The sequence below is a fragment of the Chiloscyllium plagiosum genome, unplaced genomic scaffold (assembly GCF_037043375.1).
Source record: "Chiloscyllium plagiosum isolate Xiang-an unplaced genomic scaffold, Cpla_swu_hap1 HiC_scaffold_6, whole genome shotgun sequence".
Lineage (NCBI taxonomy): Eukaryota > Metazoa > Chordata > Chondrichthyes > Orectolobiformes > Hemiscylliidae > Chiloscyllium > Chiloscyllium plagiosum.
In genome coordinates, this window is record NW_028270144.1 from 70431982 (window position 1) to 70447998 (window position 16017).

The window sequence follows — 16017 nt, forward strand, 5'->3', positions numbered from 1 at the left end:
TCCAGATTCAGCTGCTGTTTCTGGTCAATCAGTTTAGCTTGGAACTTTGAGGATGAGTCATCCTCCCACTGAGGAATGGCAAGTCCTACCTCATTCCTTAAAGCCACCCCAGTGTTATCGCTGCAGGCCAGACATTTTATGTAGTGGACAATCTCGACCCTACTTTTCCTTTTGGTGGTTGTGTAGGTGGAAGGCAAAACAATGTGCATCTCACCACAATATTAAAATTCAACCCTGGGGTCCTTGAAACATTGGATATCTCTACTTTTGTAATGATTGGTCCCTCCTAGCTTCTGTTACTATTTTAACTATCCTTATTTTTGAATTCAAGAAACAAGACAGCAGCCTTCATTATTTGATTACCTTTATTAACAGTTTCACATAGGTAATCTCAACTCAGTCCTTTTCTCTTGGAATCTATGTTTTATGTTACTGGCTTCTTTAAATTTGAATTAATCTTGTGTTTCTTGTTGCTGGATTTTTCCCAGCGTTTGACCAGATTTCCATTTGTTTCTTCCTCAACTGATTATATCATACAGAATAAGTGCCACCCTTCAAAGTCATCCAGGATTTGTGACATCAAAGTTGAAAGGTCAATAGAGTTGAAGTGATTGTAAAATGCATTCAAATACACCGGTATCTACTAAAAGGACTATCAATTAACCATAACTTTAATTTAATCCCATTTAATTGTAATCGTTAGTTTCCACAATTCACATTTGAAATTCCTGACATCATTTTCTTTATTGGTCTGTATTGGATAAAATTCTTTCTACAGGTTAATTTTAGAGAGGAAGATTGGAGTCTTGTGAAGTTAAGATCCAATTGAAAATGATGGGTGATTCCAGGATTCCCATCCCTGATTTCTTGCGCCCCCACCTTTCACTGGAATGGAACGAGGGTACGGGTTAGCCTGCCCTGTCAACCTGACTAACTTCACTTTGAGCTGGGGCTTCTGCTAACACACAGCACTTTTTGTGGAGTTACCACATGTACTCGTGTAAAAGTTGAATTTTTTAGACTATTTTTAAAGGTTCAATTTATAGAGTTGACTATTACACGGGCACGAGTTTTGAGGGGCTGAAATTCAAAATACCGGATTATTAGCAGAAGACAATTTGATTGTTCAACTAATCCCAGGTAAAGAAGAAAAACACAATGAATTACAGTAAAGGTACCAGATAAAAGCAAGAGAAACAAGAATGAATTACTGGTAGTAAATTTTATTTATACGTACCAGTATAAAAATTTAACATGTCAATGATTCAGTACAATCCTGCAAAATCGGTGTTCAACATTGTCCTGGCCTGGTATAATGGCACACTTAAAATTAAACATTTATTAAATTCTGAATGTGTAAGCAAGTTGAACTTTCCTGCCAAATTTTTCCATTTCCCTTCCATTTACTCTTGTTTGTAATGAACCTCAGCAACATTAACACATGTCAAAGAATTAAAGATATATGTAGATAATATATCTCTTTTATTCATATATAATAGCACAATTAAAATGATTAACTTTAACGGTATTAACTTTTGAATGTATAGTGAACTAAGTGTGATAAGTACCAATAGACTTAGTACCGGTCTGAATGAATGAATCAAAACGTGCTGTAATAAACCAAGTAGCTAAGTAGAGTAATGAATGGAGACACAATATAATAAACAAAGAGCGATGAGTAGAGTTACCAGTATGAATGAATGTGATTTTGTTTAAGTGGGTTAATGGGAACATACAGTTTCCTTTGTAAGAGGTTTATAATGCGATATAGTAGTATGGAAAATACAAGATTTTTGGCCAAAATCAGGGGTCAACTTTTACATGAGATCAACTTTTACATTAGTATATACAGTAGTTGAGTTTTCAGTGACTTGTGGTTCATAAATCTCAGGAGTTGAGTATTTGCCTGGATTTGAAGGACAAGTTCAAAAGTTAATGCTCATGCACCTTGCCCTCAGCAGTACAACCACCACCCCATACCTCACTAACTGCCCCATCAGTACTAACACACCCACATCCAACCTCCTTCATGATCACTTACAGCCCCTTTCCAACTCCTTATTCCACTAATCCCAGAAGTCTCTCATACCCTCCAAACTCAACCTACTCTGTTACACGATCAATTAATTAGAACTGCTTTGGAAAAAACACATTCATAATTAAAAGTATTGTTCCTCCTACAATGCTATAGAAGTGTTAATCTAATGAACTGACAGCCCATAGACATAAAAGGATTGAGTGGAAGGTTACTTAAACAGCTTGAGAGAACTGTGAATTTTATTCATTGACATCTTTATGTGATTAGAATAAATTATTTTTACTGTTATCTTTTTTGTCATTATCTCAATGTTTATTTGCTCTGGATTATGAGATCTGAAGTGCTTAAAGATTTTGTTACTGATAGTTTAAATGTCCATTTGATGGACACTTTGTTAGGGCTGTGGGAACACCATTTTTTAAAGAAATATGAATGGGTGTTTTCTTTTTCTAAGTAGTTTCATATATGCCATTGTTATCATAGGGTTAGTGTAGTATTCTGGCTGAATGGACATTTAAGGACTGCGACGTGGCATGGAGAGTATAAGGGTCATGGATGGGGTTGGGATAGTATGGAGACCATAGTTATGACACAGGAAATGTGTGGGGAAGGGGCTGATGGGGTGTGAGGGATAAATATAGCCATGTCCCAGAGAAGTGAGATGGTATTTTTATGCAGCCCACCTTGGGCTTCAGTGGCCTTTGTGGCTGCTTCTGATCTTATCAGAGTGGCAGGTGCCAATACTTTCCTGCACCTACTATGACCCCAAAACCCCCTCCCCTACCCCCAATGCCAAGAGAAGATCAGTTCACTTAGACTTTCCATCAAAATGGTGGTTGCGAATGGGAAATTTCCCAACTCGAACTACCTACTATGGTAGTGAAAATCCAAGCCAGATATATTCAGAGTTGTTCACTGCTTGGTTTAATGACTCATACTGCTGATGAATAAATTCAGTTCTTTAATTTTATTACCTCAAGTTTGTCCAATCTCTCCAGCTCATCACATATTATCTCAGATTTCAACTGGAACTTTCCCTGCTAGATGTCTGGCTGTGGAAATATGCTGTGCCTTTCTGCCACAAAATCTAAATGATTGCATAAGTGAGCAAACTTCTCTAACACTGCATTTACTGTTAGTGTTTATATCTACTGTTTTTATGTATTCTAAATGGTAGAATACTTGTGGTCTATTTGATGTTCCTGTGTTTAGTCTTTAGTATTTGTTTTTGGATCCACCTACCACATCATAGTTTCCTATGCCTGGATGTTCTGGACAGAGTACATCGCTACCTTTGATTCAACTTGCTCAATTTTCTACTTAAAAGTCTGTAAAGTGACTGACGTGATGTTAAATTGAGTTTTCTAGCAAAACTTCTAATTCTCGATGTACCATTTTTCTTGAAGTTGTACATTTAACACTATCTCCTGTCTGTGTTTCATCCATAAAACAAATCGTTCTCACTCTATCTTAGATTATTCTTCCTTTTGTGAAATTTCCTTCTTTATATGATCAAGATGCTCTTGCTTTGGTTTTGAACATTTTTTTTTCCAAAATGGTTTTGTTTTTCATTCTGCACTGACACTTGGTCAACACTGGGTATCTCTTTTTCATTTTGGAATTTACCACTAATTATCAAGATAAGCTACATATTCTTTTCTTCTCAAGCTGTTCAAAGCAATATCTCAGCTCCATTTGCATTATTTCTACAAGTGTGATTACTACAAAAATGTTTTAACTACATTTTTGCTGACTGCTCCTGCTGAATAAATATCAACAACTGTTTAATTCTAAACCTTTACTTTAGTTACCTGGCTCCTACTTGATCATCTTTAATGGCTAGAAAACAGTTTCCAATGAAGGATCCAGAGTGACAAGATGTATATTCATATGTAAAGATTGTTCAATCTCTCTCCATAACATCAGAAGATCAGCAGGAAATGGTGTAAATGCTATGTATAGTGTTCCTCTGGGATTTGTACTAACCTTCCATTTGGCATCCTGAGTACCTCTGTAGAAACTAATGGCATACTGACCAAAGATTTCTTCATGCACTTGAAGATCATATTAAAGGTGCTTTACATGAATAAGATTCTTGAGGTGTGAAATATTCCTCAACTTTAGCTACTAGTAGATTTATTTTTCCCTTTCCATAAAGAGAATTAAGACCCCTCTTCTTTCTTAGGCATTACATACATTAAAATTCAAGTATGCATTTGTCTATTCTCTCTTGTATATTAATTACAGTTGCAATACTTCTAAAGCATTGTTTTAAATGGCCCCATTCTTCATGACTGCTGCTGAAAATGTGTTGCTGGAAAAGCGCAGCAGGTCAGACAGCATCCAAGGAGCAGGAGAATCGACGTTTCAGGCATGAGCCCTTCGCTCATGCCCAAAACATCGATTCTCCTGCTCCTTGGATGCTGCCTGACCTGCTGTGCTTTTCCAGCAACACATTTTCAGCTCTGATCTCCAGCATCTGCAGTCCTCACTTTTCCCCATTCTTCATGATGTTTTGTTCCAGTGTGATACAATATGGAATTTTAAAATTTTAATTTCTATCATAGTCTAAAACCATGTGTGCTAACTATTTGAATATCAGCTCTTAGGTGACTGAATAAAGTTTGATATTGTAGACAAAGCACCTCTTTACTTTAAGTATGATGTCATAGTTTCCACTTTATTGCAGCAAATGGCTGCACTGAAAAAAAATCATCTGCAATGTTTTCATCCTCATTCCAACTTCTCTTATGGGGTGTAATGATGCATCATCGATTTTTACGTATGAAGACAGATTTCACATTCCTACATTCCCAGCAGGAAGAGAAACTCACTTCAACTGTACCATGTGAAATCAAATGCATACACCCTGCAATTTTCTGTCCACTGTTGTGAATGCTTGTGATCTAGTTCTATTGTCAATTGTCATGAAACCTATCTGGCTCACTAATATCCTTAGGGGACGGAATTCTGCCATGCTTATCTGGCATACTCTACACATGATTCCAGATCCACAGTAATATGATTGGCTCTTAATTACCCTCTGAAATGACCTAGCAAGCCACTTGGTGCAAGGGCAATTGGAGATGGGTGACAAATGCTGGTCTTGCCAATACTACCCAGAATCCAGGGAAGCATAAAGGGTCCCTGTGTGTGCTACCTCTTGTTGTGAGGAAAACTGGAAAAAATGTTTGCATAGAATTGAAATAAATATTTTAAACATTTGGATAAGTTTATCAAGATGAAGAATGTTATTGATGAGGAGTGAAAGCATTTCCTATTTCAATATCAAACCAGTTGAGAATAGGATAGCAACTGTAAAATAAAACTCACTTAAATATAACCAAACATGAACCTTGGTCCAGTCTCTCAATAGTAATCTCTACTGGACTTGTGATATTTTAGTTTAGTTTCAGTAATTGCTTTCAGCCTTACATAAGGCTGTAAAATATCAGTAACGTCGTCAGTAAAATGGGTAAGTAGAGGTAGACAATTGAATTGAAATAGTTGGACAATCTGTCTTAAGTGGACTTATGATGTAATATGCTCTAAAAATAAGGAAAATCAGTTAAATAACATATTTCTCATTATTTGTACCACAGAACTAACTTTGGCTTTTGAAAGACAGGGATGTTAAGTGCTTCAAGGAGAATTTTGAAGGCTGGCTTCCGGAAAGAATTGGGAGGAGGTGATGGAGTGGCAATGTCACTAGACTAATAATCCAAAATCACAGGCTAAGATTTTATGGACTAGGTTCAAATATTACCATGGCAGGTGGTAAAATTTGAAATCAATAAAGCCTGAATTTAGCCTAATGGCAGCCATGTAACCACACAACTGTTATTTTAAAACATTAGCTCATTAATGTCCTTTGTAGAAGGGAATCTAGCATCCTTCCTTAGTTCTGCCAACATGTTGTCCACATCAACAGAAATATAATTAACACTCAAATGCCCGCTGAAATGTTCTAGCAGCCATTTGTTGTAACAAGAAACCAGGTGGACAATGGCATCCACCAGGTACACAAAGTAATAACGGCAAACCCAGCCCTGTTGAGACTGAAAAGTCCTCCTTACCAGCATCTGGGAACTTGTGCAAAAGCTGTTCCATAGATTAGTCAAGCAACAGCCTTACATAGTCACACTCATGGAATCATAGCTTGCAGACATCCCAACCCTGAGGTGGTAGCAGCCTCATATATAGTCAGTAAGGAATTGCACTGGAAATCCTCAACAATGACTCTGGATCACATGAAGTCTTATAGGATCAGGCCAAATATGGGTAAGAATAACTCTTCCTATGTATCATACTCCCTAAGCTAATAAATCCATTCTCCTCCATGCTGAGCACCATTTGGAGAAAGCACAAAGAGTGGCTAAGGCATCGAGTGTTTTCTAGTTCGCAAAGGACTACAATTTCCATCACCAAGAATGGTTTAGCAGCGTTACTACTTTCTGAGCAGGCCAAGTCATAAAGGACATAACTTTACAGTCAGTCTGTGGCATGGAGTGAGGGAACTGGCAAAAGGGAAAAATCAACTTCCTCACCAATTTACCTGTCACAGTTGCATTTGTTCAGGTTGAAATCAGCATGAGTGACAACTGCACAGTCCTTAAGGACGTCATGCCCTGTCTTCACATACAGGATACATTCATCTATTTTTGTGGCACTATCACTGTGTTAAATAGATTAGATGTCAAATAGATCCAGCAACTTAAAATTGAGCATCCATGAGACACTGTATATCATCAGCCTCAGAATTGGACAATAATCTCAGAATTCCTATTGTATGGAAGCAGGCCATTCATCCCATTGAGTCCACAACAACCATCCAAAGAGCATCCCGCCCAGACCCACCCGCTATTCTATCTCATCATTTCCCATGGCTAAACCACCTAGCCTTCACATCCCTGCACACTATGGACAATTTAGCATAACCAATCCACCTAACCTGCACATCTTTGAACTTTGGGGGAAACTGGAGCACCCAGAGGAAACCCACGCAGACACCATGAGAATGTGCAAACTCCACACAGACAGTTGCCTGAGAGTGGAATCGAACCTGGGTCCCTGGTGCTGTGAGGCAGCAGTGCTAACCACTGAGCCGCCATGCTGCCTTTGTAACCTCATGGCCCAGCATTTCCCCATGGGGATCAATTATGATTCAATTAAGATTACAGGAGGTCATGGCAGAAGCAGCACCAGGGTGCAATTACGACACAGGACTATTTACATGCTAAACAGTAGGGTAAGTAAGCAACTGACAGAGCTAAGCAATCATATAGCCATTGGATCAGGCCTAAAATGTGCAGTCCTGCCACAACTGTGAAAAAGTGGCAGATAATTAACAACAGAAGATGAAGGGTCCATGAATATCCCTATCCTCAATGATGGGGGAACCCAGTACATTAGTGCAAAAGACAAAGATAAAGCATTTGCACCAATCTTCAGTCAGATCCATCTCAGTCTCCTCCAGAGGTCCGTAAAATCACAGATACTGGTGTTTAAACAATTTGATTCACTCCACGTGATATCAAGAAACAACTGAAGATACTGGATACTGCAGAGAAAATTATGCTCTGACAAGTTTCTGACAATACTTGTGCTCCAGAATTAGCCACACCCCCCCAGGCGAGCTGTTCAATTGGTGATACAACCTTGGCAGTACCTGACAATGTGGAAATTTGCCCAGGTAGTTGATACGCACACAAAGCAGGACAGATCCCACCTAGTCAATTGTCGCCCTGGATTATCATGCCAGACCATCAATAAAGTGATAGAAGGGGTCATTGACAAAACTTTATGCAGCATTTGGAAAACAATAACCTGCTCACTGAGGCTCAGTTGGGTCCTGCCAGGGGCACTCATCTCATCACAATGTTGGTCCAAATGTGGACAAAAAGAGATGAATTCTAGAGAGTGCCTGCCCTTGATAATAAGGCTGCATTTAGCAGAGTGTAGTATCAAAGAACCCTAGCAAAACTGAAGTCAATGGAAATCGGGGAATACATTTCTCTGGTTGAAATCGTACGCGGTTCAAAGGAACATGGCTGTGGTTGTTGGAGACCAATCATCTCACCTCCAGGACATTTCTGCAGGAGTTCATCTTGGTTGGGTCCTAGACAGCATTGACTTGAATTGCCTTACCTGCAAGACCCATTTGTGGCAGCGACTTCCGGAATGGGAAGTCAATGCCATGACTGGCATGCCGATGCCGATTGCTGCGCGTGGAACATAAGAGCAGTTACATGTCTGTGCATCCTCACAGATTAGAATGAATATTGGTCCTGGGCCCAACCATCTTCAGCTGCTTTAGCAATGACTATTTTTATATCAAAAGGTCAGAAGTGGGGATATTTACTGATGATTGCATAATGTTAGAATGAATATTGGTCCTGGGCCCAACCATCTTCAGCTGCTTTAGCAATGACTATTTTTATATCAAAAGGTCAGAAGTGGGGATATTTACTGATGATTGCACAAACTTCAGATACTGAGGTAGTCCAGATCCAAATAAACAAGACCTGGATAATGTCCAGGCTGGGACTGACAAGCAGCAAGTAACATTTGCACCTCACAAATGCAGGAATGACCATCTCCAAGAATGGAGATGGCACGGTGGCTCAGTGGTTAGGGCACTGCTGCCTCATAATGCCAGGAACCCAGGTTCGATTCCAGCTTTGGTTGACTGTGTGGAGTTTGCACATTCGCTCTGTGTCTGTGTGGGTTTTCTCCCACAAATTGCCCCATAGTGTTCAGGGATGTGCAGGTTAGGTAAATTGGGCAAACTAAATTGTCAACAGTGTTCAGTGATGTGTAGGCTAGGTGCATTACTCAGGGTAAATGTAGAGGAATGGGTCTAGGTGGGTTTCTCTTCAGAGTGTCAGTGTGGACTCGTTGGGCCGAAAGGCCTGTTTCCACACTGTAGGGATTCTGTAGAGATTTTTACCACTGTTCCTTGATATTTAATGACATTACCATCATTGAATTCCATATTTTTAATGGCTAACCATTGACTAGATACTGAACTGGACTGGCCCTACCTGTGGCTTCAAGAGCAGGTCCAAAGCTAGAAGTTTGCAGCACGCAATTCACATTCTGACTCCCTAAAACCTGCCTACATCTACAAGGCATCTCAACACCATCCAATACAAAGCAGGCCTCTTGATTGCTACATTATCCACCACCTTCCACGTTCACTCCCTTTACCAGTGTGACAGCAGTGTGTACCATCAACCAAATGAACAGCGGTAACTCATTTTGGTTGCTTAAATAGCACCTTGCAAACCTGCAAATTATACCACCCAGGAGTACAAGGAGTAGATATTTGGGAACATCACCACCTGCAAATTCCACTCAAAGCCACAGACTGGTCCTGCCTTGGAACCATATTGCTGTTCCTTCAGCACACTGGGTCTAAATCCTGGAGCTCCTTGCCTTATATCACTGAGATTGTCCCTCCTTTCCAAGGACTGCAGCACTTTAAGAAGGAAACTCACCAGTATCTTCTCCAGGGCAGTTATATTGGGCAATAAATGCTGAAGTAGACAGAAATGACTACACCACATGAATGAATATATATTTTTTAATTTGCCTGGTTTTTAGATTAGATTACCTGCAGTGTGGAAACAGGCCCTTCGGCCCAACAAGTCCATACTGACCCTCTGAAGAGTAACCCACGCAGACCCATTTCCCTTTGACTAATGCACCTAACTCGATGGGCAATTTAGCATAGCCAATTCACCTGACCTGCACATGTTTGGATTGTGGGAGGAAACTGGAGCACCCGGAGGAAACCTACGCAGACATGGAGAGAATGTGCAAACTCCACACAGACAGTCACCTGAGGCTGGAATTGAACCTGGTATCCTGGTGCTGTGAGGCAACAGTGCTTAAAAAAATTGAAACAAAATTCAAAATATTGAAGACATTTTAAACATGTTGAGCAAGGACTGCTGATCTTCATAGCTACAACAACTACATTATTTCCCCTGTCCAAGACTGAAGCCTATTTAGCACTGTAAGTGACATAGATTTCTTGCCTGTGATATACAAATGACCCTTCTTTCAGTTAGGAGTTGGGCCAGGGATGCAGCAACTCCAAACAGGCTTTCCATGGAATCTCTGAGTCAATATCCTTGCTCATCTATATGCAGTGTTTTATTACACTTAATAGTCTTTTAATTGAGTTCTTGCATTAACTATGTAGACTATTATCTATTTAACTGGATCAATAATCTTACAATTTGTAACATACCTGATGAGTTCCACTGTTTCAGAATACATCATGTATGGAGATTTGGCTTCAAGTGGTCCACGTTCCATTTCATTGCCACATTCAATAAAAGATAATGCTGCATCTATATAATTCGCCGCCTTTCCAAACTTATCCACCTAAACCAAACAAAAATAGTCTCAAAATGAAATTTTCTGGCAAGGATATATTAAAATGTATAATTTTTCAAAAAGTTAATAGATTCAAATATAAACCTAAACATACCATGGCATCAGCTTTGTGCTTCTTTCTCTTTGCCTCCTGCATGTAGTAGTCAGCATTATGCTGCCTGCTTAAATATAAATTTAAAAATCCCAAAGTGGTGAATATTTTGAAGGCAGATTAACTACAAAAGTGATATGAATCAATCTAAAATGTCAGAAGTTACAACGGTGTATAGTGCTGATCTTTTTAAAGAGTTTAACTTAACACTAAATTTTCAGTGCCTTACTCACTTGTCATCAAAAACAAGCCGAGGTCTGCAGGACTCATTTTGCCATTTTGATGTCGCACGCCATGAATTTTCTTGAGGTGTTTGAAATAATTGACTATTGCTGTTGGAGTTAATGTGGAGATCTTTCTGCAATACAAGTATAACTTTTTTTTTGCACAGACTATTCCAAAGTAGATCAGAATAACAAATGTGATAATAACATTAGTCACAAAGGCAGTTTTTAAAGGTTTGGTACTATGACAGATCATAGTTACACTGTGCTCATTAGCAATAGTCGAACATTGCAGTATAATAATTTCATTGAATCGTGTCAACTCTTTTGGTTCATTGTTAAACTATTTTGTCCACCTAAGAGGCTACTTCCAACCATGCTAATGACTTCTACAAGTTTGATTATATATGTGCCTTCCAATATCATTATCCGGAAAACATAATTATTAATGGCATTTGACTAGAGGTGAGTTCAAGTACAATAATGAGTACTGGCAGAATTCCTGACAGTTGTGAGTCAGAACCAGAAAGAGTGTTAAGAAGGAACAAGTCACTGAAAAAATGAGTGACATTAGCTTTGAATCAGAATGAATCACTTAATACACAAGAAAAACTGCCAACCAGCCGCTGTTACATGTATGATTTAATTTATGCAGATACTAAAGGAAAAAAATGTACCATCATACTCTCCCAGTTGATGGAAAATGGCTGGTACAGAATAGTCTGCCAAGTAAGAAAATGTAATAGAACTAGAAAGGAGCAAATGCATTCTTTATCTTCTAAAATAAAATATAATATTATCCTTGCTTTCTGAAAATAGCACAACCTGTGCTTCTTCGCAAAATCAGAGTCATTCACTGTACAGAAGGAGGCCATTTAGCCCATTGTATCCAAAACAAACCAGTCAGCCCCGCCACTTTACTCAATCTCCATTGCACTACAGGCTAATTTCTTTCAAGTGCCCATCCAATGTATTTTTGAATTTTGGATTAGTGGTGCTGGAAGACCACAGCAGCTCAGCACCACTAATTCAAAATCTGGTTTCCAGCATCTGCAGTCATTGTTTTTACCTAATGTATTTTTGAAATCTGTTTCCACCTCCACTACATTGATTTCTGCCTTCATTCGCTGCAGTGAGTTCCATGTCATTATCAGTTGCTGTGCAATTCTTCCTCACATTCCCCTTACCCAAGATCTTAAGTTGGATCCTAAATTGTGCTGGCTTATCCATGTCCTGTTGCATGTTATAGATCATTTCACAATTGATCAGACAACAGTTTTAAGTTTAGACATTAAATCCCAGCCAATGAGTAGTCATTAAATGATTCAGCTGATATTAGTAGCATGTCCCTGAGTGATTCAAACCAACTGAGTGAATGCACAACTCTTTGTGTCACAACTGGTGTGAAATTTGCTGACCTCAGACTGAGAGGAAAAAAAATCAAATAATCCTGTTGCTGCTATATACTGTGGTAGTACTGCTGTGTGGGCATGTCAAAGTGGTTGATCTATATTGCCTCTGACTGTTGGCCAACATTTTGTTTGAATTCCATATGAAAAACAGCTTCTTGAACAAGATCATGGAAACTGCTTAACTTGCACAAAATGAAACCACAGTAAAAGTCAGTGCCTTCAGAAGAGCAGGGAAAGCTTAACTTTTAAAGTTACATATGGTCAACCTTTTAATCTATTGATAAATTAACAATATGCATGTACTGAGAATAAAACAAAAGAGTAAAACACTATGCTAGATACTGTGGGTACTTAAATTATTGAAGTGAGTGAGCTTTGTTTATCACAATACATTTAAATGTGCTCTCATTGTATAATCTTTGAGGAGAAAGTGAGGTCTGCAGATGCTGGAGATCAGAGCTGAAAATGTGTTGCTGGAAAAGCGCAGCAGGTCAGGCAGCATCCAGGGAACAGGAGAATCGATGTTTCGGGCATAAGCCCGAAGAAGGGCTTATGCCCGAAACGTCGATTCTCCTGTTCCCTGGATGCTGCCTGACCTGCTGCGCTTTTCCAGCAACACATTTTCAGCTCTCATTCTATAATGCCACTTGTAGTTTTTTGTGCTGGAAAGGCTGAAAGAATTATAGCAAATATGAAGCAGCTAAAATTGTAGGCTAAATTCTTTGTTCAGTTACATCAATTCCAAGGTGTGCCTTGCAATCCTGAAGCATGAAAATTATTTAAATCAACCTGTTGTGACATAGCTTCATGATAGGTGGACTTGAATGCAGACTTTCTACCCAGAATTAGGAACACTCCCACTGTACCACACAGCTGTTGCCTTGAAGTGTGTAACTGTACAAATTGGCCGAGACTAATTCTGGGCTCCGGAACAAAAGAACAAGTTGGCAATTTTACTTGCTTCTCAGTTGCCAACAGATCTGGGACTGCAAGAATTGTACACGCTTGCAGCATAACACTCAGCCGATACACAGCTGTAGAAGACTCTGGAGCTGGATTTTCCAGGCATGTTGTCAGCAGGGCAGGGATCACTTAAAATACAAGAGATGCCCCACCTACCACATTGTTGCACCTTCCCCCATCCTGCCAAGCTGTCTCTATACTGTAATAAGGTAGATGGGTGGGTGCCAAAATTGTAAACAAACAATTGAAGTCAAATGAGTTTCTTACCAAGCTGATTGACTGGGATAATAGACTAAGAGAAAGTGAGGACTGCAGGTGCTGGAGATCAGAGTCGAAAAATGTGGTGCTGGAAAAGCACAGCCAGTCAGGCAGCATCCGAGGAACAGGAGAATTGATGTTTTAAGCATAAGCTGTTTATCAGGAATCACATATGATTCTCACCCTGAAGAAGTTGAGGGGTTTGGATATGGCAGAGTCAAAGATGTTGACAGGTCAGAGGTGAGAAGACTGTGGACTTAATTAAAAGGTTGGAGACATTGAGGGGCCAGAGATGTTGGGGGGTGGCGCTTTTAGGTTCACATGGTCAAAGGTCATGGCGGATAGGAAGTCCATTGGATCAGCAGGTAAATGCCTTTCCACCTGCATCTTGGATTCAGCAATCCTCACCTTCATAGAAGCATGGGGTTTTGTGATGCCAAGAATGTCTAGCATTACATTTGAAATGGAGATTAAAACCTGAACATGAAGTCTGAAAATATTTAAGTGACCTGCCTATCTCTTAAGAATGGTTCTCTGCTTCCTCTTTCTCTTCCATTCTAACTGTCAGAGGCCAGGTTAGTGGCAGCTTGAGGCTGGGTATGAGATTTCTAACATTTTATGTCTCATCTGATGCAAATCTATATCCTGTTTGGGGGTTTAAATTTCACCCATTGTTCTCTTCATTTATTGGCTGTGAGTCTGCAGCAAAAAAAAGATCTGTATTTGTACAGCAACGTTTCAGGTACATCAGATATCACAAAGCACTTAATAGTCAACTAAGTGCTTTTGAAATGGAGTCATTGTTATATAGATAACACAGCAGTCAATTTCCACACAGCAAGCTCCAACAAACTGCGGTGATAATGATCAGATAATCTATTGAGCGACAAATATTAACCAGAGATAACTCCCCTCCTCTCTTTTGAAACAGTGCCATGGATTATGTTATGTCCATCTAAAATGGTAGACAATGTTTAATGTCATACCATGGGACTAAAATAACAACCTTCTGACTCAGATTACCTACCCAGGACCAACACCTACAAAACCATCCCCATAAATAAACAAAACTGCCTGTGTACCTACAGCAATAAACCAGTTCTTGGCTTTCAGAAAATCAAATCTCCAAGGATCTACAGATTTTATAATCAAAGGAAGCAGCCCTTCCTCCCACTGCCAATCAGGCTCGAAACAATGAAGAGTCAGGTTCTGGGCCTTCAAAGTTATATTTGGAATGAACTGAACAATACAAATGGAATGAACATAGCTAGGAACATTCAGAATGAATACAGCCCGGTGTCATTTGTTCATTAAATGTAAGGCAGAGTGAGATCTGAGTGTCAGCTACAAATATCTGAAAGATCATAACACTTGATGACTGACCATTTGATAACTGAAGTTATAGGAAGGTAGTTAAACCAAACAGGACCTTCATAGGAAATGATAAGGTTAGCTCCCATAGTCAGAAAATATTATTGTAAAGAAAAGAACTTTCTTTAGATGCATCTAAAAATGAATAATAAGCATTAATGTAGATCCTGACAATAATTTGTAACAGTCAAAAAGTGTGGTGCTGGAAAAGCACAACCAGTCAGCCAGCATCTGAGGAACAGGACAGTTGACGTTTCGGGCATAAGCCCTTCATCAAGAATGCCTGAAATGTCAACTCTCCTGCTCCTCAGATGCTGCCTAACCTGCTGTGTTTTTCCAGTGCCTCACGTTTTGACTCTGACTCTCCAGCATTTGCAGTCCTACTTTTTCCTAATCATTTGTAACATGCTTTCCTCTGCAAATGCTGCCTGACCCGCTAAGTAGTGACAGCATTTTCTGTTTCCCTCTTAGATTTCTTTCATCCCCAGGATGAAACAAATCAGCCAGGCTCCAACTTTGATCATCTGTTTCCTTCTTACATGATATAAATGACCAAAGGCAGTCAATGGATAATAGAATAACAAGACCAAATATACCCATTCACAGGAAAAGGATCATAAACAAAATCAGCATTGTTCTCACTGCATGTTCTATAGTACAAATCATATGAGGGTAAAATGTCATCATGCTTCTTTTGTTTATTATGCCCACTCAATTTGCTATTGAAAGAAAGCAATTAACTTGTTTCATCAAGTTGCCAGTGCCTGGAATTTTGAGGTATAATGTTACAAGTGCCAATATTTCTCTCCATATCTGCTAACCAGATAATAATTACAGTGTATTTATAGAATGCACTGGATTAGTCTGTAACCCAAACATTGAAAATTTAATAAATGAAGTTTTTTGTTACAGACTAACCTAATTTAATCTTATTTATTCTCATGATCTCACATCAATCATGTCATTGTGGTTTTGAATCTCACCACTGCTTGTGCACAGTTGCTGATTGCAATGAAATTGAAATTTACCAGTTCTGCAAATAAATATTTTACTTAGCAAATTCAGATTAAAAATGCTTCATTCTGTAAACATGAAAAAGAACATCAGAATAAAATATTAACCAGGATATTTTTTGAAGGCTGCTGTAACCTCAGTGGAAGCTTGGCAAAAATGCATATAGTCCATCTGCAATTTCCACCAAAGTTAGAGCACCGATTGGTAGAATCCTTGTGGAACCTGCTTATGTTTGTCTCT

At 39.1% G+C, this 16017-nt stretch overlaps 1 protein-coding gene across 3 annotated transcripts in view; it reads right to left on the reverse strand.

Annotated features, from left to right (window-relative positions):
- aff3 (ALF transcription elongation factor 3) overlaps positions 1–16017 on the reverse strand; it is a 97746-nt gene that overhangs the window by 24125 nt on the left and 57604 nt on the right. For 2 of the 3 annotated variants that reach the window (XM_043691689.2, XM_087988089.1), the window contains 3 exons: positions 10769–10893; positions 10539–10605; positions 10296–10432 (listed from right to left, as the gene is read on the reverse strand). In XM_043691689.2, the coding sequence (XP_043547624.2) occupies positions 10296–10432; positions 10539–10605; positions 10769–10893 (329 nt within the window). The remainder of the gene's footprint in view (positions 1–10295; positions 10433–10538; positions 10606–10768; positions 10894–16017) is intronic. The other variant, XM_043691690.2, reaches the window with a different exon arrangement.